General features: G+C 35.9%; 1 protein-coding gene across 4 annotated transcripts; it reads left to right on the top strand.

Annotated features, from left to right (window-relative positions):
• On the top strand, nt 1-25,367 carry LOC111049321. 4 transcript variants are annotated; one of them, XM_039423146.1, is made up of 4 exons: nt 1-304; nt 6,383-6,557; nt 15,548-15,720; nt 24,381-25,367. In XM_039423146.1, the coding sequence occupies exons 3-4, from the start codon at nt 15,561-15,563 to the stop codon at nt 25,085-25,087; spliced, it is 867 nt and encodes a 288-aa protein (XP_039279080.1). In that variant the 5' UTR covers nt 1-304; nt 6,383-6,557; nt 15,548-15,560; the 3' UTR covers nt 25,088-25,367. The 4 variants fall into 4 exon arrangements, with proteins under 4 accessions (XP_039279080.1, XP_039279081.1, XP_039279082.1 ...); XM_039423147.1 differs by lacking the exon at nt 6,383-6,557; XM_039423148.1 differs by lacking the exons at nt 1-304; nt 6,383-6,557 and adding an exon at nt 12,508-12,609.
• The last annotated feature ends 2,380 nt before the right edge of the window (nt 25,368-27,747 follow it).

Raw genomic sequence — 27,747 nt, 5'->3', positions numbered from 1 at the left:
CAACAATACTAATCAAGCTCAGACAGAAATCGTCATTTGCGTATACAAGCGCTTTCTACCGGTATAAGTGATACTACACATTAGGCGAAACAATAGTCGGTAAGAATGTTCTCTCTGATCTTTCTCTGTGAGCTCATTATTAAAAGTTCATTCCCACCAGGCTTGCAAAAAAGATCCGTGTAATGTAGCCTTGAGTGGCTTTTAGAAAGTTGATGCCTCAGCTATGACCGTGAGAGGGTCACTCTTGTCGACGCCGTGCTCCTCGTTACATTCGCTGCATCCCAATCAACTTCTCTGCTACCAGGTAGTGTACAACCATAAGTACGTTTACTAGTGAGCCCCCTGGGCTGAAGAACTCGCTATATCATTCTGATTTTAAAATCTACAGCGTAAGCTCTTCTGAGAAATATTTTATAAAAACCTATAGAAAATGTTTTTGAGAAATTTTGCTAATGATAAAAACTCTCACAGAAAAATAGAAAGGAAGAAAGTTTCCATACATAATCACATACATACTGTATGAATATAAATAAGAATATAAATCTGAGTAACCTTTTTAAATTATTTCTTCAAGACATGTTTTGGCTACTAATGCCATTTTCAAGTGATTGGAAAATGAATAAATACTAATGCATTAGTAGCCGAAACATGTTTTAACGAAATAATTTAAAAAGGGTACTCAGATTTATATTTTTTCTATATTCAAATGTAGCCCAACAGTAGAAAGACAGTACTGTATGAATGTATATATGAGCATGCACAGAACACTTTTGCAATATTAAGAAATTGTTTTAAAAGTTAATTTCAAAACTTTCTCATAAGATAGTAAACTTGTGTATGTTTAAAAAAACAGATAATATCAATAGTAGGTACATGCATTGAAAGATAAATGCACCATAGTACAAAAAATTCATCATAGTACATAATGCAATTCCTCTAAGAATAAAAGATTCAATTTCCTCACAGAGAAATATTATGATGATAAATACACAAAAAGAGCAAGTGAATAAACAGAATAATCTAGAAATTATAAATGCACTTGCACAAAATGTAATTACAAAGGGTTCTTTCAATTCAAATAGGATTCCTAATGAAACCTATTCAATTATCCTTGGAAAAGAAAAATATTGAGTTGTTTCCATCATTCTCACAAACAAGCAAACCCACAGATAGACAGCGACTTTAGCATTGTATCTGAATAGCATTACTTTTTTTAAATGAATGAAATGATCATAGAAATAACATGAAATTTAATTTCAGCTGACTAAATGATAAATCAAAATAAATGTTCTTCTTATGCACATTCAATGTTATTTGTATATCGCCTTGAAGAGGACGAAGGAATGAATCAATTTTAGTGTCCAACGAACTTGACCTGTAAAAACGTTTGAAGAATATGTGTTCAAAATTTGAAGCTGACTGATCAATTCTCAAAAAAGTGATTGTAGAACATAAAAACAAACAGAAAACGACTTTGACCTCTAGTATGTTGAAAGTGATAACTTGTTAACGCTCGTTCAATAAATATGGTCCTATATCTTTATCCTCTGCTAGGATTAATGTAAGTTAAAAGAGTGTCTCTAACTATGTGACTAAATAACACTTACTTCTTAAACTATCCATTTTGTGAGGAGTCAACATTGTTTTCCCCTCTGAGTCCTTGTGGACGTTCGATTTTCGTCTAGTTTCACTCCTTTTTTCGAGGACTTCTGGGTCCCACAACAATGAGCATAAGTTTTTGGTGAATTGGGAGTCACCAGCTTTCCCACTTTTCACATTTCTTGCAAGGATCAGTTTATCCTGTGGTATTGTGTCCGCAACCTGAAACAGTAACATATATATTTTTTAATCATAGAAATATGAAAAAAATCATTTTAAGAAAAACATGGTCAAAAAAGAGGTGACAAGTTTTGAGTATTTATACAGGCCTATTCATTATGAAATTTTAATATTCGGATCAAATCATAGTTCAGCATTCAGTTATCTTCTCTAGCAGTTGCAGTGTGTGTCTCCTGTGCTACATAGTTCCACTTCTTAACCTCAATCAAATTAAAATGTATTAAAAGTTAAAAATTGTATAATGTTGTAAAAATTGTATTAACGCTCGTTCAATAAATAATATGGTCCTATATCTTTATCCTCTGCTAGGATTAATGTAAGTTAAAAGGGTGTCTCTGCTTTTTGGTGAATAGTCTATTCACTAATAATATATTTATGTTGGATTAAAGTTCCTCTACGTCTGGGTTTGAGAGAGTCTTGATAAGAACCATGTACTAATCTAATTAATAAATGCCTTACTACAATTTTATAGTGGGACTTTAACAACCTGAAACTAGTAGTAATCTGGCTTTATAGGACTGAAACTGATATTAATGTAACCTATAGATTCCTGATTTATTAGATAGGCCTACTGAAAGCAATTTAGAGCTTAGGCATGTGAACAGGAAAAATATTGCAATGGAAAGTTAATAATTTAAAGCAGAGAACTAATTGATAACTGAATATAATTATGTGGTGGTAAGAATATTATATTCAGCTAATCAAACTTTGCATTCCGTAAGGTAACGGATTAGAGGGGTTCTATACTGGATGTTCTTCCGAAATATATTAGTTATTTTTGATGTCTGGTGAATAAAAAGACTAAAATAATGGTTTATTCCTTATAATACATAAGTAAGTTGAGAAGAAGTTTATACACTGCTTTCTCCAAAACGTGCATGGATGGGCTATCTCTTAATAACCAAAAAAATGTTAGCTTACAATCATATAATTAACAAATACATGTACCGGTATGTCTTTGGCTTGTAAGATACGGTACCTAAAAGAGCAGAATAACAAATGAATTAGTCTATTATATTCACAGTAAAAGATTCCTCCATTTGAGTAACTTTTGTCAGATCCATTTCTGGAAATGTACACAGATAGTCGAATATATATATGGTGGCGAATGTGGGCTTGAGCTTCCTTTGGGTAAAGTCGTCCCAGAGAGAATAGAATAGACTAGAGCGGCCTTGCAGTAGCGCGGAGTGAGACAATACCCCCCAACTCCTTATGTACCTTCCTCGCCCGGCTGGTCTGGTAATCCTATGTTGCACGGGCTTCGTAAATAATTCATAACTCAAGTTCAAATCATCATATTAAAATTAAATTGACTTCTATGGCTTTGTCAAATCATGCTCTACAAGTAATGTGATATACTATTTCATTGTAACTATAATATTTTCTAACTTATTGTTTACAAATCAAAATCGTGTATAGTATTTGGTGATTGCGTGCATCTCTATTCTCTTCAATGAATTTTTATGTTAGCTTTCGATGGAAAAAGTATTGGATGTACAGTAGTTTATAGTACTAGTTGAGATCTCCAGGAAGTTCCATAAGGAGTTGGGGGGTTTGTCTCACTCAGAGAGAATAGAATATAACCATAGAGTGGCCTTGCCAATACCGGTTCTACAGCGGACTAGTGAGACAAACCCCCCAACTCCTTATGGACCTTCCTCGCCCGGCTGGTCTGGTAACCCTATGTTGCACGGGCTTCGTAAATGATTCATAACTCAAGTTCAAATCATCATATTAAAATTAAATTGACTTCTATGGCTTTGTCAAATCATGCTCTACAAGTAATGTGATATACTATTTCATTGTAACTATAATATTTTCTAAGTTATTGTTTACAAATCAAAATCGTGTATAGTATTTGGTGATTGCGCGCATCTTTATTCTCTTCAATGAATTCTCATGATAGCTTTTAATGGAAGAAGTATTGGATAAAGTTTATAGTACTAGTTAAGATCTTTAATTTTCTTTATGATACCATTAAATTTTTAATAGAAGAACAGCAGATTAATGCGTTGAAGATCGGAAATAATAATTAGCCAAGCATAAAGGCTTTTAATAGGCTTCGTAAATCATCCATAACTCAAGTTCAAATCAGAATATTGAAATAAAATTGAAGTCGATGGCTTTGTGTAATCATACTCTACGAGGATTGTGACTATCATCGTGATTTTTTCATCGTAATTATCATGATTTCTACGTTATTTGTTGACAAATCTAAACATTATAATATTATTTGATATTCGCGTGCATTTTTATTTTCTTCAATAACCTTTTGTGACAGAATTTATGGTTTGAAATGAGAATTAATTAATAGAATTCATTGAATTCATTTTTCCTCCAATGCTTTGATGATAGTTTTCAAGTTCGCCACTTTCGATTTCAGTCTTTTATTTTTTGCTTTCATATTCTTCAATTTTTTTCTAGTTTCAATTAGTTTCTGACTTGTTTTTGCAAGCTGCTCTTCAGTTAATTCCAATTCAGGTTTCGGTATTTTTTCCGGTATTGGTGATGGTATCGGTGAGAGAGTGCGCTTTAAAACGCGTCGTGTACCTGAAGTTGACGGTGTAGGCTGCAAAAGTTTTGGAATTGTGGGAAAAATAGATGGAATAGCATCTTTTTCCAAATAACGCCGAAAAGGGGAATCGTTATTAAAATCACTATCTCTGAAATGTTCACTGCAAATACGACTATGAACTGAAGGTGTCCAGTCCTTTCTCCTTATAGCATGTATCCATTTATTCTTCTTCTCTGGATCGTTTGGGAAACTGTGTAAAGAAATTCGTTTTCCTTTTTCATCTGCCTTTTTAAATAGATTATTACAACCATATGCAACACACATATCACCCACTTTGCCCATTCTGATGTAAGACTCACTCACTCACATTCACTGACATAATCTCATAATTCATATTTTATCCACTATCAACTCATATTCACTGTCAAAACGTCTCGTAACGAAAAAACCGGCACGTTTAGAAACGGCAATGTTCACGGTAAGAAACAGTAATGTTTCACTTGTCTCGAACAAGTTACTTTGAACGATAGAAGTACATGTACACGAAGCTTGAACGGAAGCTTATCGACAACTGAAATCAGACTAGCTGATTTCAACCGAAAATTGCACAGAGTTTCTCGTCTGGAGAAATAATAAATATAGAAAAAATGTCGACATTGGCAGTTTTATTAATGAGAACGTTTCTATGAATACGTGATGTTTACATGAAGTGAGAGAGTATAGAATAATGGTTTATTTGCAAACACTATTCAACTGATATTGGAATGTTTACACAGGGCAAAAGCCTTTTAATAGCCTTCATGCTTGGCTAATTATTACTTCCGATCTTCAACGCATTAATCTGCTGTTCTTTGATCATAAAATTAATGGTAGACATACATAGAATTGGAGATCTCAACTAGTACTATAAACTACTGTACATCCAATACTTTTTCCATCGAAAGCTAACATAAAAATTCATTGAAGAGAATAGAGATGCACGCAATCACCAAATACTATACACGATTTTGATTTGTAAACAATAAGTTAGAAAATATTATAGTTACAATGAAATAGTATATCACATTACTTGTAGAGCATGATTTGACAAAGCCATAGAAGTCAATTTAATTTTAATATGATGATTTGAACTTGAGTTATGAATTATTTACGAAGCCCGTGCAACATAGGATTACCAGACCAGCCGGGCGAGGAAGGTACATAAGGAGTTGGGGGGTATTGTCTCACTCCGCGCTACTGCAAGGCCGCTCTAGTCTATTCTATTCTCTCTGGTCTCACTAGTCCGCTGTAGAACCGGTATTGGCAAGGCCACTCTATGGTTATATTCTATTCTCTCTGAGTCGTCCTTGTACTCAAGAAAATGCTTTCACCATTCGAAGCAGGAATTTTTGGTGTTTGATCACTTACATCAATATTTGTTTCTAATTTGGTTAGAGTAGTAGGTTTTAAAAGTTTGGTTTGAAGTATTATATTAAGCTCAGTTACTTTTTCCAACAGATCCTTAACTTTTCTGTATTTAGAACTCAACGACTTATATCGGTCTTCTTCTTTCCTTTTTAGGTCTTCATGTTTTTTTAGGATTATATACTTTTTTGGCACAACTTCATCGTTGCTGTTGTCTGCCAGCGATGCTTCATAATCACTCTCGCAGACAACATCATCATCACTTTTTAAAAACAGGCTTCTTTTGAAACTTTTCCTCTTGGTCTGTGTTGTTAAATTCAAAAGTTCTTTTGTGTTGAATTCATTGCCTCTTTTTTCAATTGTTTAACAGCCTTAGCCTCCTGAAGAGAATGAAAAGCATTGTTAGTATAATATAATAATAATAATAAAAGTAATAATAACAAATATATGAGAATGATGCAGAAAGCAGCAGTTCTTGGTACAACTAATATTGTATGCTAGCTCTTAAGCCTCTTTTCTAGAAAAGAGTGAATAGTCACTCAAATGAGCACCTATTGATATCCATCAGCACCTATTGATATCAATAGAGTTTTTCTATCGATTTCTATGGATCTCTTTCACTAGGGTAGGAACAACAGGGGCTCCAGTACAGAGCCGTGGAGTACACCACAACTCACTAATATCGCCTGTGACCTACTTCACACCATTAGCAGTGACGACCCTTTCAATAGGAGCGGAGAAACCTCCGAGAGAACTGCCAACTATGCCAGTCATCATCACTAACTTATTTGTCCTATAGGTATGTCTTATAAGTATATAGATTCCTAAAACCATGCTTTATCAAAATCAGCCGTTTGGTGCACTTGAATTCAGTATTTCCTAGTGGAGAAGGGCATATATATAAGGATAGGTATTTCGAGGGCCAAAATCTTTAACACTTGTCATAGCTTGAAAAATAATGGTCGTTTCCTCTTTCGTACTATATATAGATCATTCTTCTTAGCTCGTTAAGTCGGTTAAAAAACATGTAACATAGATACGTTGAAAAATAGGAAATTCATTCTTGAGTGTAATTTAACCCTCCAATACACAAGATAAGACCAATTGCTATATTCAAATCATGGAAATTTTAGTTAAGAATTTTCAATCAACCATAACCTCTTATTGTCACCATATTATGAATAACGTAGAACCCCTCTGGGTGTAATTTTGTTTCTACTTCAGCCTGAGACTAATTAGACAAATGGAAAATTATACAGCGGATTGAAAAAATGTAAAATTTTCAACTTGGCTACTTTAACACCAGATTTGTGAATGTTCACAAAAAGTTTTCTTCAAAAAAATTATTCAAATTTTTCTGTAGAAAAAAAGTTGAATGATACTGTGTTTTTTAAGACATTTGCAACAAATCGCCGGAATTCTTTAAAATCTTATAGTTGAAAACTCTGGTGTAAACCTCGCTCAAGATCTCAATAAGTTTTATTTATTATTGTTTTTGAAGGGACGGATTCAAGGATCCAAGGTTCAAAGAACCCCACACGTCAACCGAAGCTTATTGTGTTCCCAAGTAGTATATTATAGTTAGGCATACCAATACTTATGTCCTTTACAAGAACCAGGAGTTTTTCCCTATACTAACATTCCATCACCTGGTTGCAATCCTTGTCGCAATCCAGTGTGATATGCTTGGCAGTCTATTCATACTGATTAGTCCTCGTGACCTACGTGAGTTTCACTCCTGGCCTTCGTTGTAGGTCCTTCCGCTGAGGAAGGGGCGGCCAAGTTGCCTCTAGGGCGCCCGGTCACCCTTGACTCAGCCTTTTGACCCACATTTGTGCCTGGTTTTTCACCCATCACTGGTCTCTTGAGTTTTTTCGTTTTGCCCCTCCAAAAATTTGCAGGGTCAAAAGCCTCACCTCTCCCAAGAAGTTTTGCCTAAATGGCCACCCTTCTTTGAGCAGTGGTGAGTTTTGGCCTCTCCCCCCAAACTCGTGACCTACGTGAGTTCCACTCCTGGCCTTTTTGTAGGTCCTTCCGCTGTGAGAGGGGACGCCAAACTGCCTCTAGGACCCTCGACTCAGCCTTTTGACCCACATTTGTGCCTGGAGTTTCACCCATCTCTGATCTCTTGGGTTTTTCTTTTTGCCCCTCCGAAACTGCCCTGATGGGGCAGATCCCGTGGGTTTGAAGGCAAGGCAACTTCTGGAGTTGCCTTGAGGTCCATTTTAGTCGCCCCATTTGACAAGCATGGATACTGTGGTGGGTGAATTCTGGTTTTCAACACATTCTTGAATACGATGATCGACTCAAAGCTCCCCCAATCCATAGGGGGCTCTCAATAAGTGAAGTTCTAGAATTTTATTGGCCATAAAACAACATTACAAAAATGTAAGCAATAGGCTTCGTCAATAATAAGTAAAATATCACAATTTGGACTATAAAAACGAACAAATTTATAAATACACAAGTTGGACTTTAGAAACGAACAAATTTACACATATACATTGAAATATTCCAGGTACTCATCAACAGAATAGAAAGCTTCAGACTTGAGCCATTTATCAACAGCAATACAAAACGTTTTCAATGGTAACTGCTTAACATTATCTGGTAGTAAATTAAACATGCGAATTTGTAGGTACTTATTACTTTTTAGAATTTTAGTCAATCTAACTGTAGAGGTCTAGTTATATCATCCCTATGTCTAGTTTAATGTGAATGTATAGAAATATTTTTATGAAAATTAGACTTTTCTCTATGGAGATTAAATTATAATATATATATACAGACAAGGCAAGGTCATAATTTCGTGTTCAACAAAATTCCTCTACAAGATTCATTGTATTTCATACCAAATATAACTCTAATAAGTGCTTTCTTTTGTCATATAAATGTTTTTTTTTTTTTTTTTTTTTTTTTTTTGAAGATGAGATGAGTTGCCCCACAGTTTTATACTCCATAAATCAAGTGTGAATGGAAGAGACCAAAGTATATCATTTTAATTACATCAAGGTTTACACAATATTTCAGTCTTCGTAAGAGAAATGTTACTCTAGAAAGCTTTTTACATAAATTCACTAGGTGATACTCCCAGCTGAGTTTACTATCCAAGTACATTCCTAGTAAATTTACAGGCTTAAAAACATCATTCAGATTCGGATTACCAGTACTTACTGTCACAAAGTAAAATTGTGACGGGAAAATAATGCTAAATAAATAATAATATTGAAGAAAGACGCTCGGCTATCAGCAAAGCTAGCCGGCCGCGGAGATAAGGAAGGTACTGATGGCGCATCATCTTCCGCGCATCGGGACGATTTCCACCGCCTCTGACGGCGGCACAACTCCATCCCCTCCACTTTGCGGGAGTATTTAAACGCCGGACGAGCCCCAGACCACAGCATTCCGCTCACAACCTTCCTGCTCCTGGTACAGCGGCCCGTTGGCTGCCGTACGTCCCCGACCTCCTGCCCTGGTACAGCGGCCCGTTGGCTGCCGTACGTCCCTGACCTCCCATCTCCCTAGGGCACAGCGGACCGTTGTCTGCCGTCCCTGACCTCCCATCTCCCTAGGGCACAGCGGACCGTTGTCTGCCGTCCCTGACCTCCCATCTCCCTAGGGCACAGCGGACCGTTGTCTGCCGTCCCTGACCTCCCATCTCCCTAGGGCACAGCGGACCGTTGTCTGCCGTCCCTGACCTCCTATTCTTCCTTTTCCCCAGGGCACAGCGGACCGTTGTCTGCCGTCCCTGACCTCCCATCTCCCTAGGGCACAGCGGACCGTTGTCTGCCGTCCCTGACCTCCTATTCTTCCTTTTCCCCAGGGCACAGCGGACCGTTGTCTGCCGTCCCTGACCTCCCATCTCCCTAGGGCACAGCGGACCGTTGTCTGCCGTCCCTGACCTCCCATCTTCCTAGGGCACAGCGGACCGTTGTCTGCCGTCCCTGACCTCCTATTCTTCCTTTTCCCCAGGGCACAGCGGACCGTTGTCTGCCGTCATCGTGATAGATTGGCGCCCGCACTTGGGGCACGAGGCAACGAAGTAAGAACCACTCAGCGACAGGTGCCCAAGCTGAGTTCAGAACCAACAGTAACACAAACCCCACTCATGGACCCAGGCGTTGTATGTGACAAAGTAAGAAGCTGGAGACTGTCATTCGACGGCCAGTCAGATGCTCCCAGCTTCTTAGAAAGGCTAGACGAGCTACAACAAGCTTATGGGCTCACTGGCAACCAACTACTAGTCGCGCTACCTGAATTACTAGTTGGTAAAGCTACCCTATGGATGCGTAATCGTCGTGACCAGTGGAAATCATGGGACAATTTTGTGACAGATTTCAGATCACGCTACTACCCACTTACCTATGAGGAGGACCTCGAGAATCTAATTCAGGCAAGGAAGCAAAAGGAAGGTGAATCGTTTGACAAATTTCTCGAAGATGTACTGACACTCATGAGGCGTCGAGGAGGTTTTACAGACGAGAATAAATTACAGAGAGTGTATAAGAATCTCCTCCCACGGTACAAATTGTATATTCGGCAATCAGACGTTCATAATATCAACGAATTGGAAAAATTCGCAAGGGAGTATGAACAAATAAAAGCAGAGGAGAAACAGAATAGACAGAATTCGAGAGTTCACATGATTGAGGACACGAAAAAGATTACAAGGCTCAAGGTTGAGACAGTTTTAACCCCTACTAGTAACAGACCATCTCTTAGTGAGTCTGAACCCATGTGTGGGCAATACAAGAGACCGGGGCACTGGAGATCAAACTGTCCCGAAATCCTGCCATGTAAAAGGTGCGGAAAGAGAGCACTGGAATGTGCCTGTGATGAGCAAAAGGAGAATAAGATTCCAAACAAGACAGCAGTGATGCGAACGGCACAAAGGATTCCTGTGATTGAAGAGTCATCAAGGGACAACAGACTATTCATTGCCGTAATAATCGGCGGTAAAAAGTGTCAGGCCTTGCTAGATACGGGTGCTGAAGCTAATTATATGAGCAACGAGGTCTATGAAGTCATCCGGAAAATAGGGATGATACGGAAAGAACCAGCACGTCACCGCGCGATATTAGCTGATGGACGGTCAACCCCGTTAAATGGGAAAGTGACTACTAATGTGACCATAGAACAAATCACAGTTCCACTAGTGGCATCTATAATGGAAGGACTTGAACAAGATCTGCTATTAGGCATGGAATTTATGCGTAAAAACAGAGTGAATATTCACACATTCACAAGAGAGGTGGAGTGGGATCCTCCCCAATTGAATCCTTCAAGACAGCCAATTATGTTGCGATCACCCTTATCGGGGAGTAGGACAACAAAAGTCCCAACAATATCAGCTGTACAATCCGAATCTCAGGACAACAAGGATCGCGACAGAAGGACATTCAAGCAGGATGGTTTGAACAGAGTCGAACCCAATGCCTTGATTGATAGCAAAGCAGAGTTGTCATATGTTCCAAGGCAAACATCCTGGGGCAACATAGTGATGGATCACAGGAATGAGATGACTGACTCTGAACGCCAGGCCACGATTCATGCCCCAGCCACCAACACAAGTGGTGAATCCGAGAGGGAAGTGGAAGAGTCAATACCACCCCCTACTGTCATGGATGTGGAGGAGTCAATACCCTCCTCAACTGAAATGGATGTGGAAGAGCAAACGCAGTCTTCAACTACCAATGAAGTAGTCCCACCGCCCCAGGAACCCACACCAGGTCCCTCAAGGAGGAAGGATCCAGTGTTCTGTAGCTGAGTCTCGACACCTGGTAAGCGCAAACGGGCTGGCAAGCCACGTATAAAGATCCAATTACCGGATGGACGACGTAAATATGTGCCCGTAGATCAGGCATAGATGATGCCCATAGGCAGTGGCATACACCTCTAAAGGTGATGCCTGAGCGGCATACACCTCTTAAGGTGATGCCTGAGTGGCATACGCCTCTAAAGGTGATGCCTGGGAGGTGTACACCTCTTAAGGTGATGCCTAGATGGCTCACACCTTTTAAGGTGGTGCCATAGAGGGCTCCGACCCCCCCCCCCCAAGTAGGAGTGGGGTGTCACAAAGTAAAATTGTGACGGGAAAATAATGCTAAATAAATAATAATATTGAAGAAAGACGCTCGGCTATCAGCAAAGCTAGCCGGCCGCGGAGATAAGGAAGGTACTGATGGCGCATCATCTTCCGCGCATCGGGACGATTTCCACCGCCTCTGACGGCGGCACAACTCCATCCCCTCCACTTTGCGGGAGTATTTAAACGCCGGACGAGCCCCAGACCACAGCATTCCGCTCACACCTTCCTGCTCCTGGTACAGCGGCCCGTTGGCTGCCGTACGTCCCCGACCTCCTGCCCTGGTACAGCGGCCCGTTGGCTGCCGTACGTCCCTGACCTCCCATCTCCCTAGGGCACAGCGGACCGTTGTCTGCCGTCCCTGACCTCCCATCTCCCAACTTCTGGAGTTGCCTTGAGGTCCATTTTAGTCGCCCCATTTGACAAGCATGGATACTGTGGTGGGTGAATCTGGTTTTCAACACATTCTTGAATACGATGATCGACTCAAAGCTCCCCCAATCCATAGGGGGCTCTCAATAAGTGAAGTTCTAGAATTTTATTGGCCATAAAACAACATTACAAAAATGTAAGCAATAGGCTCGTCAATAATAAGTAAAATATCACAATTTGGACTATAAAAACGAACAAATTTATAAATACACAGGTGGACTTTAGAAACGAACAAATTTACACATATACATTGAAATATTCCAGGTACTCATCAACAGAATAGAAAGCTTCAGACTTGAGCCATTTATCAACAGCAATACAAACGTTTTCAATGGTAACTGCTTAACATTATCTGGTAGTAAATTAAACATGCGAATTTGTAGGTACTTATTACTTTTTAGAATTTTAGTCAATCTAACTGTAGAGGTCTAGTTATATCATCCCTATGTCTAGTTTAATGTGAATGTATAGAAATTTTTATGAAAATTAGACTTTTCTCTATGGAGATTAAATTATAATATATATATACAGACAAGGCAAGGTCATAATTTCGTGTTCAACAAAATTCCTCTACAAGATTCATTGTATTTCATACCAAATATAACTCTAATAAGTGCTTTCTTTGTCATATAAATGTTTTTTTTTTTTTTTTTTTTTTTTTTTTGAAGATGAGATGAGTTGCCCCACAGTTTTATACTCCATAAATCAAGTGTGAATGGAAGAGACCAAAGTATATCATTTTAATTACATCAAGGTTTGCACAATATTTCAGTCTTCGTAAGAGAAATGTTACTCTAGAAAGCTTTTTACATAAATTCACTAGGTGATACTCCCAGCTGAGTTTACTATCCAAGTACATTCCTAGTAAATTTACAGGCTTAAAAACATCATTCAGATTCGGATTACCAGTACTTACATTACTAAAATCATTTACAAAGACTAGAAACAGAAAAGGGCTAAGGACTGATCCTTGAGGAACCCCCACAGTTACATCAAGGAAATTTGAGTTTGTGCTATTCAAGCTAACCATTTGTTTTCTATTTATCAAATAACTATTGATCAGCATGAGCTCCTCATCTATAATACCATACTTTTCAAGTTTTTTGCAGAGTATAGAGTGAGAGACACAGTCGAATGCCTTGCTTAAGTCCAATAGTAAAGATCCAACTGGTTGCTTGAGTTCAAAAACATTCAAAAAGTTTTTCAATTGCATCAATAGTACTATGATTCGGTCTAAAGCCATACAGAGAAGGATAGAACAGCTGGTTGTTCACAAAATATTCATTAAGTTGAATTACAATACATGTCTCAATGACTTTACTTAGTGTAGGTACAATTGCAATTGGTCTATAGTTCTGGGGTTCATTAGGATCCCCCTTCTTATAAACAAGTGTAACTTTGGTAACTTTTAAAAAATTAGGAAAAACTCCTCCAATCAGTATATAATATACAATACAGTATAAGTCAGTTCAGATATAAAAACATCAACTACATTTTTCAACAAATAATTTGACATACAATACACATCCTCAGATTTTGAGTGACTCATTCTATTTATAATAAGACTAATGATTGTTTCATCAACCTTCTTAAATTTGAAATTTTGGCTATTCAGATTACTATATTGATACTATACTATTTAAAAGATCAGAGAAATCTACATCATTTGTACTATTACTATTTGTTTGAATATTACCAGTAGCACATGACACATTAACAAAAAAATTATTAAACTGCTCAGGAGAGATTGGAATGACCTGATTTGTTGAATTTACCAGATTACCTTCATTTTTGACAATTTGCCAGGCTGCCTTGCATTGATTTTTAGCTTCAGCTATAAATTTATCATTAGCTACAAGTTTTGCCCTAGAGATCTCTTGCTTGTATTTTATCTTTAAATTCTTGAACATAATTTTCTACTCAAGGCTATTAGAGCTCTTCCATTTGTTATATATCACAAGAAGTAGTTTACGCATACTATCAAGTTCAGGAGTAAACCAGTTTATCACAGATGCTTTCTTCTTACCATTTATATTTCTAACATTTATTTATAGACAGCTAACATTGAAATACTTTGTAAAAATATATAAGAAGTTCCGAACAACACTATTTACATCTTTGGTATAAATATCAGACCAGTCTGCGGTAGTCAATAACTGTCTGAAATAGTTTAAATTATCTTGAGTAATTAAACTCTTCTTAATGTATGTTTCACTACATGCGTCATCATTTTCAACCTCTGATGCAGGATCGAAATAGAAAGTAGACCAAATACCTGCATGATCAGAGATTATGTCCTGTTCTAGAAACTTTAGCTCCACACTGTCGGTTGAAATATTTGATGCTACAATGTCAAGACAAGAATTGAATCTGGTAGGACATTTATGACACAGTAAATGTCAAATGATCTTAGTAGATTTAACAATTCAATACCAGCACTAGCATTTTCTTTTAAGATATTCACATTTAGGTCTCCTGTAATAACTATATGTTTAAAATGTTTAGGTCCGTTTGTCAAATCAGATAAAAAAATTTCAAGATTTAAAATGAACTGGTTAAAATTAGAACCAGGAGGTAATAATAATATATAATATACATAATATTAGCACCGTAGATTTAGATATCTTGATAGCTGAAACTTCAAAAGCAGCTTCAATGCAGTACTTTTCAACATCTAGCTGTTCAAACAGCATACTTTTAGCCACGTATATTGCAGAGCCTCCATACGGTGACTGTCTGCAGTAGCAACTATCTAATACAAAATCTTCAGGAACATATAAAGAAATCTCATCCTCTAGGAGCCAGTGCTCGTTAACACAAATTACATTAGCTGGTGTTTCACTTAAAATAATCTCCAGTTTATGTATTTTATTACGGAGCGATTGTACATTCACACTAATAATATACACAAACATTTCCTAACAGCTTGCACAGTTTTGTCAGGTACTGATTTTAAATTCAAGTCAGTAATTGCCGTTCTTGACTTGGTTGTAAAAAACTGTTTTCTGACACAGTGTTGTTTCTGGTGCTCTATATTTACCTACAACACATCCTTGTGGCCATAGATTGGGATGCATCAGTTCATCGGCCAGTTCAAGAGGTACACCCACCTTGAAAGAGCTATATATAAGTGCTATATTTGGAATTGATTCGTTTACAATCACAAAGTTGAGTGGATAAAACTCTTCATTTCAAGCATGGATCCATAAAACAAATCATATATTATACACACATCATGGTAACTATATACCGTAATATTTGTGTTTTTGCAGGTCCTTGTCAAACATGGTCAAACCAAATACAATCGCTGAGATGGACACGGAATTGTTTATTTCGTCAGTTCGCAAACGACGACCTGTCTGGGACCAGCAATTGCCTGAACATCAGAATCGCTACATTCTTATTAGTCTTTGGACAGATATAAGTGAAGAAAACAACATTTCAGGTAAGATAATGTTTTATTAATAAGCTTTAAACCCCTAAATTGAGTAACAGTACTGCTTAAGCAATGATCAATTTTGTCGTTCTCCTTGAATTGAAATGTAAAACATTTATTTTTCAACTGAGAATAGAAAATTGCGGCTTATTGTTGCCTTCCTTGATTTTAATTATTGGAAATGCTTCCATAAACTTGAAATTGATATTAATGCTCTTATGCTCGTCGTCATTCTTAAACTTGATAGAGCACTAGACACTGAGATGTTGTGGAATTTGTCAGAGACTTTGTCAGTTCCATTTAATTTGTGGAGTTCACTTTTAACCTTGATAAAATTTTCCTGAAACTATGCTAGGTAGCTAATACTGGCTGGACTTTAATTTGAGTGTAAACTCAAATTTGTGATTTACCAGTAATAACTTAATATACTTGAATCAATAGTAGGCCTATCGAGTATAGCCTACTTTATTTATCGAGTTTCGGTTTTAGTTATTCAACTTTTTTAGTGAGTTATTCGTTTTTTAATTTAATATTTCCAGTTTTATTTTTGATAGTATCAATATTGAAATTCGATATTATCGATATCTTAATATCAATAGTATAGTACTGATGCACTCAAAGTGAAATGAAGTGTCTCTTCTGTAAGGCACAGATAAGAACTCCTTCTATTTTGTGTATAAGAATAACCACAAATTTTATCAATAAACGATGGCAAGTCCAGTAAAGAAGTGCACCAAGGAAAAACAACATGTAAATATTTACTTCTCAGAAATAGTTTTCAGAAAACAACATTATTTATCTATTCTTTTTATTTACTAATTTGGGAATATCTTTGGTATTGTAATATTACATTTTTTCTCACATTTGAATCAAATCTTCAATTCGAGATCTATGGAACTTTATAGTAAATGTCAGAGTCATCAATAGACGGACAAACTTTTTGACGGAGAATTTATTATCATAAATGTTTGTTGCATTGTTCCATGGTGTCACCGAGGCAGGGTTAACAAATTACTAGATAAATGGTTTATTTAAATCGAGATATATATAAAAAATTTAAAATAACATTTTCAAAATAAAGTTTTATTGAGAACAGATGTAGAATGTGAATTCTAAACTTGTAAGTTATAATATTTTGGTGACGTGTCTGTAATGTTGGAGGCGTTGGCTTTGTGACTTGCAACTTAGGTTTTTTCCTGTTTTTTCTTTTTCTGAAAACATGGCTGGCTGTTGTGTGTGTAATTTTGTGCTCTGAATTATTGTCTGTTTAAGTGAATTTATTAATGTTTTAAATTGAGTTTTATACAAGTTTATTGTGTACTAGTTTGTTATTAAATAGCTGTTTGTATTTTCAAGCCAATAGCCACTGTGTTTCAACTGTAAACTAGATAAGTATTTTAGTTCGTAATAACTCTGAAATAATTAGGCTTAAGATATATTTTCTTTGTGTATTTGTATAAATTCATCTGAAGATTATAAGTTAATTTGCTCTGAAAACTGGATTTCTCATTCATAGGCAATAGATCCATTCACAGTTTATCAAGAATCTATTTCATTGGAGCCGACAACTATCCTTAGGTTGATAGGTGTTAAATGCTATTCCAACCGTTTAAGGAAAAATTGGTAGCACGGCAAATGTTACCCCTGTGGTGGGACAGAATTACAAAATAAATATGTCCCAAATGGTACACCATGAAATCCCTGGTTATAGAAATTATTAGTGGATAGATATCTTGATAGGTTATGAATGGTTTGTTGCTGAGTGGGAGGTCGGTTCAAGAGAGATCAAGTTTTAATGAATCAGTGCATATTACAAAATGGCAAACATTAAAAATGATCTGAATCTTATAGCATTCTTAACACAAAGGTTTGATGAGCAAAATGCTAAATTTGATAAGCAAAATGCTAAGTTAGACCAAATGTTTAAAAATCAAAATGCTAGGTTTGATGATATGAAGCAAGAATGTACTAGCATTAGACTAGAGCAGGTTAGTATAAACCTTCTATTGAAAAATGCACATGAAACATTGAAAGATGAAAACAAATTGAAGCAGGATGATAGTAGTGTTAAGTTACAAGATCAACTCATTCAAGTTTCTGAAAATGTAGGCCTAGTTACTGTTGTTGAAAAAGTCAACCCTAATGAGATAGTAGAGTTGAGTAAAGAAGTAGGTAGGGAGTTGTCTTCATTGAAAGTCAACTATCAAGAAAGTACTATTGCTACATTGGAGGTTAGGAAAACAGTAAACAAATCAAATGTTTCTATGGATCAGATTACTACATCAAAAGTTAGGAAGATTGTAAACAAAATGAATGATTACATGAGACAGGTTTCTGTGGAGGTTAGGAATAATGTAAACAAAATGAATCTTGCTTTGAGTCAAGTTGATGAGTTCAACTTTCAACTGAGAATTGAAAAGGTGTATGCTATGCATTCTCAAGTGAACATGACTAACTTTTGTAGGCAAAACGGCTTTGTTGAAACAAATGAACCCATGAATAAAATCATGCTATTGAAGAAAACAAAACGCAAAGTTTCCATTGATGTATTAGTATTCAAAGGTTGTTTCAAGTTGCTTATTTACAAGATGATGACTGTGAATCACATGATGAAAGGGTATTCCCCAACACACAATGATTAGGAATCCTGTGTTATGCCGGGATTCAGAATAGCATAATCGCTACACAGTGTATGGTAAGAGTCCATAATTGTGTCTTTTTTCTTTCCTGTAGCCTATTTTTCTTGGCCCTTAATCTTTTCAATTTTCGATTCTTTCCTGTCTTTGTGTAATGTTCAGTAAAATTCTTCTATGATGCATATCTTAACCAATCTTGTCCATAGTCATTTAAATTTGTATTTTTTTTCTGAAATAATATTAGAAGTTGAAATAGTAGCTTATTTTCCTAATCTTTAAATTGTTGATAAAACTTAACTTTTCTAAAATCTATCCATTGTAGTGTAAATAATTGTTTGCTTGTGACATATTTTTTCATCATGTATCACTTATTTTGAAATGTGTGTTGTTTTAGGGAATTTATTTACCCAGTTTTCTTTTTCTCTTGTTTGTATTTTTTAAGGAACTTATTTACCCATTATTCATCTTGATCGTCTTTGTATTATAATCTTGAAATGTTTGTACTTATTATACAGTCTTTAAATTTTAAATTAGTTTAAAAAATAAATGGTTCAATTTAAAACGTTTTGTTATATTATTAATTGAAATAAGTTTTTGTGATTGATTTTTTTTTAAATTTTTAAATTTGTTTGTTCTATAAATTTTGATATGATTGATTATCGTTTGAAATGGATGCTGGAGTGTATGTAGAATTTTTAGTGGGGTTTGTTGATTAGAATTTTGCTGGTATGTGATTGTTTTTTGAGATGGAAACCCATTATTGCCTAAAGAAGGAATAACAGAGATTATGACTTAGAGAGGCAGTAATGAGATAATATTTTTTGTGTTGATTACTTATGTTGATTGCCATAGATGCAAAAATAATGATTAATAATGTTGATTGCCATAGATGCAGATTACTTATGAATATTGTTTGCCTTTGAAGCAAAATATTATTGATGTTTTGAATGGTTTCTTGTTTAATGATTGATAGTAAAGTTTTGTCATGAAATGTAGTTTGTGTTTAGAACATTGAAAAGTCGAAATAAACTATAGTATCCAACAAACGATGATTAACAATATTAAATAATTTGCTTTTTATACAATTTTTGAACAAAAATTAAAACTAAATAATTTTGAAACCCTGAATGATAAATCATAAATGTGAAATGAACTTGCTATAAATGCTATAAATGAAATGTTGTATTAAATGATAATGAAATGCAGATATATTATGAAATGATTGTGAATAGAAGACCAATTGTCTGAAATTATTGAAATATGTATTGAAATTAAATTTTGTTGTGATGATCTGATGTTTTTTACAATTTTGATAATGATACAGGGTGTTATGAAATTCTATTTCTATTTTGAAGAATGGATTAAAATTTTGATATTTGAACAGTGAATAGAAGAAAATGAATTTTTTTTAAATTTATCATTGATATGTCCATATTTCACAATTTATGTATTGCTGACTGTATAATAAGATGTTAACAAATTTCAATTTCATAAATATTTAAAAATAATTTTCATGTGTATTAGATTGTATTGATAGCCTAATCAAGTTTTTCTTTTTAGTTTATAAGCATTTTAAGGTAACAGGTACAGCACAGACATTAACATTGAAATAGTTATCATGTGAATCTCGAAATCAGCAACAAGTGAATGCCATGAAGAGTGTTAAGAACATTTGGGTGATTTTCGAATTAGTGTGACATAACTACGCCAATATCTACGCCAAAATCTACGCTGCGGCCTACACTAATAACTACGCCAATATCTACGCCAAAATCTACGCTGCGGCCTACACTAATAACTACGCCAATATCAACACCAATAACTACGCCTAAATCTACGCTGCGGCCTACACCAATAACTATGCCAATGTCAACACCAATAACTACGCCAAAATCTACGCCGATGCCTGTGCTGATGCCAACGCCAATATCTATGCCGATGCCTGCGCCGAAGCCAATATCTGCGCCAATGCTGATGCCAAAATCTGTGCCAATGCTGATGCCTACACTAATACCTACAACAATATCAACATTAATAACTACGCCAAAATGCCAAAATCTACGCCGATGCCTGTGCTGATATCAATGCCTGCGCCAATGCCAATAGCTACGTCAATGCCTGCGCCAATGCCAAAATCTGCGCCAATGCTGCACCAATGCCAATAGCTATGCCAATGCCTGCGCCAATGCTGATGCCAACACCAAAATCAACGCCGATGCCTGTGCTGATGCCAATGCTGCACCAATGCCAATAGCTACGCCAATGCCTGCGCCAATGCTGATGCCAACACCAAAATCAACGCCGATGCCTGTGCTGATGTCAATGCCTGCGCCAATGCCAATAGCTACGCCAATGCCAAAATCTGCGCCAATGCTAATGCCAATGCCTGCGCCAATGCCAATGCCTGCGCCAATGCCAATATCAACGCCGATGCCAAAGCCGACACCAAAGCATACGCCAATAGCAATGCCAATGCTTATTGCTGACTCTGTATCTCAAACTTCAACACTACTGCATTACCTGGAGGTAATTGCCATCCATGTTCACATTCACAACTTTGAATTCAGAAGAACAGTCACAGTATCATGAAAGAATTGATTCAAAAAATCCTCTCCTAAATTATTCCTGTATGCAGAACTCTAAACCTTGAAAGCTGAAAATATCAAAAAACCAAACCTTACCTAAATTAATCCTCACCTAAATTAATCCTGTATGCAGCGTCTATCTCTTTTCCAAAAAACGAATTACATTGTCATTTCAAGCCTGAAATGTACATTGTATAATTACAAATATGATACAAAATTTATGTGACTCTGTATTGAATTTGGAATGCAGCCGTCTACTACAAACATGAAGCAATGCTAACTGAGATGTCACCTGTATCGAGTTTGGAATGCAGCCATCTACTACAAGCATGAGGCAATGCTAACTGAGATGTCACCTGTATCGAGTTTGATATGCATCAGTCGACTACAAGTATCAGCCCAACACTACGTGCATCCAGATCAGCCCAACACTTAACGTCATCACATTGGAGTCACACTTAACTGAAAATCATACTGAGTGCCTTAACGGACTGTTTTCCAAAATGTGCATCAATAAAATCAACCGCGTCAATAGTGAAAGAAATGAACATTTTTTGATTTATTGAAATTTTATGTGAAAATATGTAACAATTCATCAATTCATTTAAAAAAAAAAATAATAATAATAATTTTTTTTATTCAACATACTAAAATTTTTTTTATGCAATAAAAAATTAAATTTTTCTATCTATTAAATTTATGTGCAATTTCAAAAAACTATTCTTTACATATTAAACTTTCTGTTGAGATATTTTTCTTTAAATTATAAAGCTAAATCAAAAGTAATATTGATATTCTATATCTTGAGATATTGTTTGGAAACATATAACAAATGCTATTGATGAATTTTTATAATAATTTTCAATATTTTTGGATGACATGTAATGTTTTTCTAGAAAAAATTGTTACTGTTCTCAAATTTAAATTTCAACAATTTTCATTAGGGTCAATGTAAATTTTTTTTTATTTTCAAACAGTAAAATTTTTTTTATGTCAAGAGGGGGGTATTTGTAATATTACATTTTTTCTCACATTTGAATCGAATCTTCAATTCGAGATCTATGGAACTTTATAGTAAATGTCAGAGTCATCAATAGACGGACAAACTTTTTGACGGAGAATTTATTATCGTAAATGTTTGTTGCATTGTTCCATGGTGTCACCGAGGCAGGGTTAACAAATTACTAGATAAATGGTTTATTTAAATCGAGATATATATAAAAATTTAAAATAACATTTTCAAAATAAAGTTTTATTGAGAACAGATGTAGAATGTGAATTCTAAACTTGTAAGTTATAATATTTTGGTGACGTGTCTGTAATGTTGGAGGCGTTGGCTTCGTGACTTGCAACTTAGGTTTTTTCCTGTTTTTTCTTTTTCTGAAAACATGGCTGGCTGTTGTGTGTGTAATTTTGTGCTCTGAATTATTGTCTGTTTAAGTGAATTTATTAATGTTTTAAATTGAGTTTTATACAAGTTTATTGTGTACTAGTTTGTTATTAAATAGCTGTTTGTATTTTCAAGCCAATAGCCACTGTGTTTCAACTGTAAACTAGATAAGTATTTTAGTTCGTAATAACTCTGAAATAATTAGGCTTAAGATATATTTTCTTTGTGTATTTGTATAAATTCATCTGAAGATTATAAGAAATAATTAGGCTTAAGATATATTTTCTTTGTGTATTTGTATAAATTCATCTGAAGATTATAAGTTAATTTGCTCTGAAAACTGGATTTCTCATTCATAGGCAATAGATCCATTCACAGTTTATCAAGAATCTATTTCATTGGAGCCGACAACTATCCTTAGGTTGATAGGTGTTAAATGCTATTCCAACCGTTTAAGGAAAAATTGGTAGCACGGCAGTATAAAGGTATTTTTAGGTTTATCTCAAAGCAATTTTTCCACATTTTTTAATCTATTCAATGGATTGAGAAAGTTTCAGTTTTAACGTTTTAGTTCGTGGTAGGGGCTGTAGGATGGATATGGAAGGGTATTCCACTTCAGTTTCTGGAGTATTTTCACCGTCATGCCAAGAAGTCATGAAGCAAGATCATGTCTTCAGTCAAGAACCCGCAGCGTTCCATTGGAAACTTTCAATGACGACTTTGCAACTTATTTACTCCTTGGCTCTACAACCCATTAAGGGTCTTGACCTCCCACATGGGAGTCTCGATTTTGTGCTTTTCTTCTCCATCCTCTGATGCCCATCTGCCTCAAGTCAGTTTCGACGTCATCAATCCAGCGCATTTTTGGCCTTCCCCTCAATCTAATTTCTCATCGATTGGATCTGAACACTTTCTTCACAGTTCTTGAATCATCCATATGTCCCACTTGCCCAAACCAACTTAGGCATCTCACTTTTATTTCAGCTACAATATCTGGGTTGTTGTATACTTCTTCTAAAAAATAAAAACCTAAGAAACCAGAGATGGGTAAACTCCAGGCACAAATGTGGGTCAAGAGGCTGAGTCAACGGTGGCCAGGCGCCCTAGAGGTAACTTGGCCTCCCCTTCCTCAGCGGAAGGACCTTCAAGCCAGGAGTGGAATTCACGTAGGTCACGAGGACTTATCAGTCTGAAGAGACTGCCAAGCATATATCACACTGGATTGCGACAAGCAACCAGGTGATGATTGGGATGTTAGCATAGGGAAATACTCCTGGTTCTTGTAAAGGATACAGGTATTGGTTTGCCTAACTGACATACTACTTGGGAACACAATAAGCTTCGGTTGACGTGTGGGGTTCTTTGAACCTTTGTTTCCTTGAATCCGTCCCTTCAAAAACAATAAGTTTTCGTCCCTCTGAGTCAGTAGGTACTTGGCTGAGTCGACTTGATGTTATTTGGTACTAACAATATATTGCTGATCTTGTCTTATCTGTCTATTGAAAGAACAATCCTTGATAAACGATTTTATTAAAAAAACACACACAAGATCAGAAGAGAAAAATAGAGATAGTTACCATACTTTGCCATTTTCAGTAATATTGAATCTTTTTCTGTGAGCATGCTTTTTTTATGCAGATTCTGTCAAACTTTGAGAAAAAAATTATGAGACCATTGATCATTTGTTTCCTATCTTAAAAATTGAAAATAAAATGAAATGGTCTTTCTACTACTCAAATTGAATTTACAAAAGATGAAAGGATACCCTAGCTCAATTGCATTTCCTAAATTACGTATTGCTCATATCAACCCATTCATCCATTGTTGAATAATTCTGATTGAACAACATTCTTACTAATATTAAGACATAATGCTTACCAAGGAACATTTTATTATCAATTCACAATTGCTCCAAATACTGTACTAGTAAAATACAGTACTTAAATTTGGATTAAGTAACCCTTGCTGGAATCCCTCCCCCTTTCTGTGTATAAATTAGGATGTATACGAATATTTTAACATCGTAGATTCACATTTTGATTTTGTTTTTCTTTTCAGTTGAAGAAGCACGAAAGAAGTGGAAGTCCCTGCGTGACTATTACAGATCCTCGTTCAGAAGAAGCCAAGAAGCCAATGACTCATATCAATCAAGTTGGCCTTTCTTTTCGAGCTTGCATTTTTTAAGAGACCAATTCAATGCAGAAACATCGAGTGGAAACGTCATGAATGAACACCACACCAAAAAGAGTAGGGCCAATTTATACAGTCTAGAGGAGGTCTATGTTAATCCTGACTCGCCAAATAATGATCATTGTAACGACTACTGCGATAAACTACCGTCAAATAATACAGTAGTGGGAAGTTCCAGAATGGAAGCTCTTGACTTCACTCATCATCCTAGTGAATTTAGAAAACAGAAAAGACATGATCACGATCAAACTATAGAAGAGACAATGCTCAAAGAGAAAAAACAAAAGAAAGAAAATGAAATGAGAAGATATTATGATGAGGATATGGCATTTTTCGAGAGCCTCAAGCCTCATCTGAAACGTATAACGGGTGTGAACAAATTAATGTTTCGAAATGAGGTTCAAAATTTAGTCATAAAGTTCGGTTACCATAGGGAGGAGTCAGATTCCTCATCAAGTTCAACTGCTGCTTCTTTCAATGGTTCAGGTGCTCCAAGCTCGCAAAGTGAACGCCCAAATACATCACAAAATGTTGATGAAGTTGTTAGTGTTGAGACTGTATTGGGACTGTGTTAGTGAGATGAGTTGGGTTGAAACTGTTGAGGAGATTTGGAGTGTAAATATCTATTTCAATTTATAGTTTTTCTTCCAAGTTCTTTTTCATATTGACCTAGGATACCACTTCAATTATTTCACCTATTAGAACGTTATTATAATGAAACTAATTTATAAACACAACTAATAAATAATGATCTAGCCCACATATATTTTTCTATTGTAGTCATCGCTCTAGTCTAGTTGTCTAAATGAATATAATCACTCTATTTAACAAGCAAATATATATTATTCAAAACTTAACACACTATTTTTAATGGAATATTTTCCATTTGTTTAATATACATAATATTTGTTCAGATAATATAATAGTAGAATGCGATTTAATTCGTTTTATGTGCAAGAAAGAAACGCTCTCTCCAGTCAAGTCTAGAATAGGTAGTAAATTAAGGTAGGGCATGGATAGATGGGTCTTATGTCGGATCCACACTCTTAGCATCTGCGTACACTGATCTTGATAGGGCGTTCGTCTTCTGATTACATTGCAGTGTGGATAGCATGACGAACGGGAGCCGCATGTGATGGCCATTTGGCAAGCGATTTTGATGAAACCAATTTACTTTAGTTACATGTACTACATCGAAACCTCTATATACAGTAGTATTTCCCAGGGGCGCCATTTAGAGGGTTGTGGTAGCGGAGAGGAGGAAGGGCTAGGGGGGTCTGTGTACACGATATCTCATCTCCCAATTAACGGAATGACTTGAAATTTGGAACTTAAGGTCTTCACAATATAAGGATCCGACACGAACAATTTCGATCAAATGCATTTCAAGATGGCGACTAAAACGGCAAGAATGTTGTCAAAAACAGGGTTTTTCGCGATTTTCTCAAAAACGGCTCCAACGATTTTGATAAAACTTACACCTAAAATACTCATTGATAAGCTCTATCAATCGCCATAAGTCCCATATCTGTAAAAATTTCAGGATCTCCGCCCCATCTATGCAAAGTTTGATTTAAGGTTTTCAATTATCAGGCTTCAGATACAATTTAAACAAAAACTTTCAAGTGGAAAAGATTGAGAATGAAAATCTCTACAAGTAATGTTCAGTAACATTTTCACCTAAATTTAAAATAAGCTCGAAATTCGAGAAAATGTGATTATTCAATTGCAAACTGTTGGCAACTGTTGATTAGGCTATCTATTAAATCAATCACTATGAAGAGATACTGTAGCAGACCTCGTGTGTCTACAGCGTTATTGTCCTGTCAACAGCTGGCTCAGATCTTTGAATAGTAGCCTTGAGATGCGCGTGAACACTAGCATCAGATGATCAATTTTCATAACAGCAAGGAAAGTTGTGTGAGTGCGCCACACCAGATTCATTTTATAATTTAATTCCTTGTACTGACTGTATAAACAACCTAGATAATAAGCCGCGAAAGGACGGAGAAATGAGAAATATTTGTTTTTCTGTACTACAGGGGTGAGCATAAGTCAGGGTGCAAAATTGCAATTACGCAATAAAATGATATTAAAAACAACATATTTACTCAAAAAGTGATTTATGTTTATTTGATTTGTGTACATAGGTATAAAATAGGTATTAAACAAATTATAAAAGATGTTGAAAATGTTTACCATCTAACTCGATGCACTTCAGGTACCGTTGTACATTCGCAGAAACCATCCGACTCAACAAAGCAGGGTCTCCATTTATGAGGTCAAATTCGTAAGTGATGAGTTCCTTCAAGTGATCCAAGTTATTTATGTTATTTGCGAACACTCTGTCTTTAACAATGCCCCATACGAAGAAATCCATTAATGTTAGATCAGGAGAACGTGGAGGATAAGCAGTACGGCCACCTCTTCCAATCCAGTCAGGGAGATTCTCATTTAAGAATGTGCGAACTTCAATTCCAAAATGAGCCGGTGCTCCATCTTGTTGCAAGATCATTTTATGGCCTTCAAAACGTATATCTTCATTCAAAGTCTGTCTTAATTCTACCAGTAATTCCAAATAAGATTCGGCATTAACATTTGTATCGAAAAAATAAGGTCCAATCTCTCCGTGATAACTAACACCTGCCCAAACCATAACACCTGGAGCATTCACTTCTCGTTGCATGATTAAATGTGGGTTTTTATCAGACCAATAAACACAGTTGTGCCTGTTTACTCTTCCTCTTATTTATTTTGTTATTTATTATTATTATTATTATTATTATTATTATATTACTCTTATTTTGAAGATGGCTTCGTCGCTCCAAAGAATATTGTTTGCAAATTGTGGATCAGCTTCATTCATAATGAGATACCACTCACAGAAATTTAAGCGCTTAGCATAATCTGATTATGCTAATCATGCTGTAACAACACACCTAAAGTGTGATGTCCTCGCCATTTACTTCTGATTTTGGGCCAGAGTTGATTTTTCAAGAAATTTGAATGAGGAGTACTGTTTATTGTCATTCCCCTGTCAATGTAATGCTCCAAAATTAATCCCATCCCAATGTAATGCTCACCCCAGTATGGTATGGCAAAAGCTCAGATAGAATGGGTAGGTACAATTGGGGCAGAATAAGTGAGTTACAGCGAAAACAAAAGAAGGACACAATCAAAAATGTACGTCCTGAGTTGTTGAGAATTATGGAAACAGCTCAATGTTTCTTTAGTT

This window comes from Nilaparvata lugens, chromosome 3 (assembly GCF_014356525.2).
Source record: "Nilaparvata lugens isolate BPH chromosome 3, ASM1435652v1, whole genome shotgun sequence".
NCBI classification, from domain to species: domain Eukaryota; kingdom Metazoa; phylum Arthropoda; class Insecta; order Hemiptera; family Delphacidae; genus Nilaparvata; species Nilaparvata lugens.
This window is presented reverse-complemented; position numbering and strand designations above follow the sequence as displayed.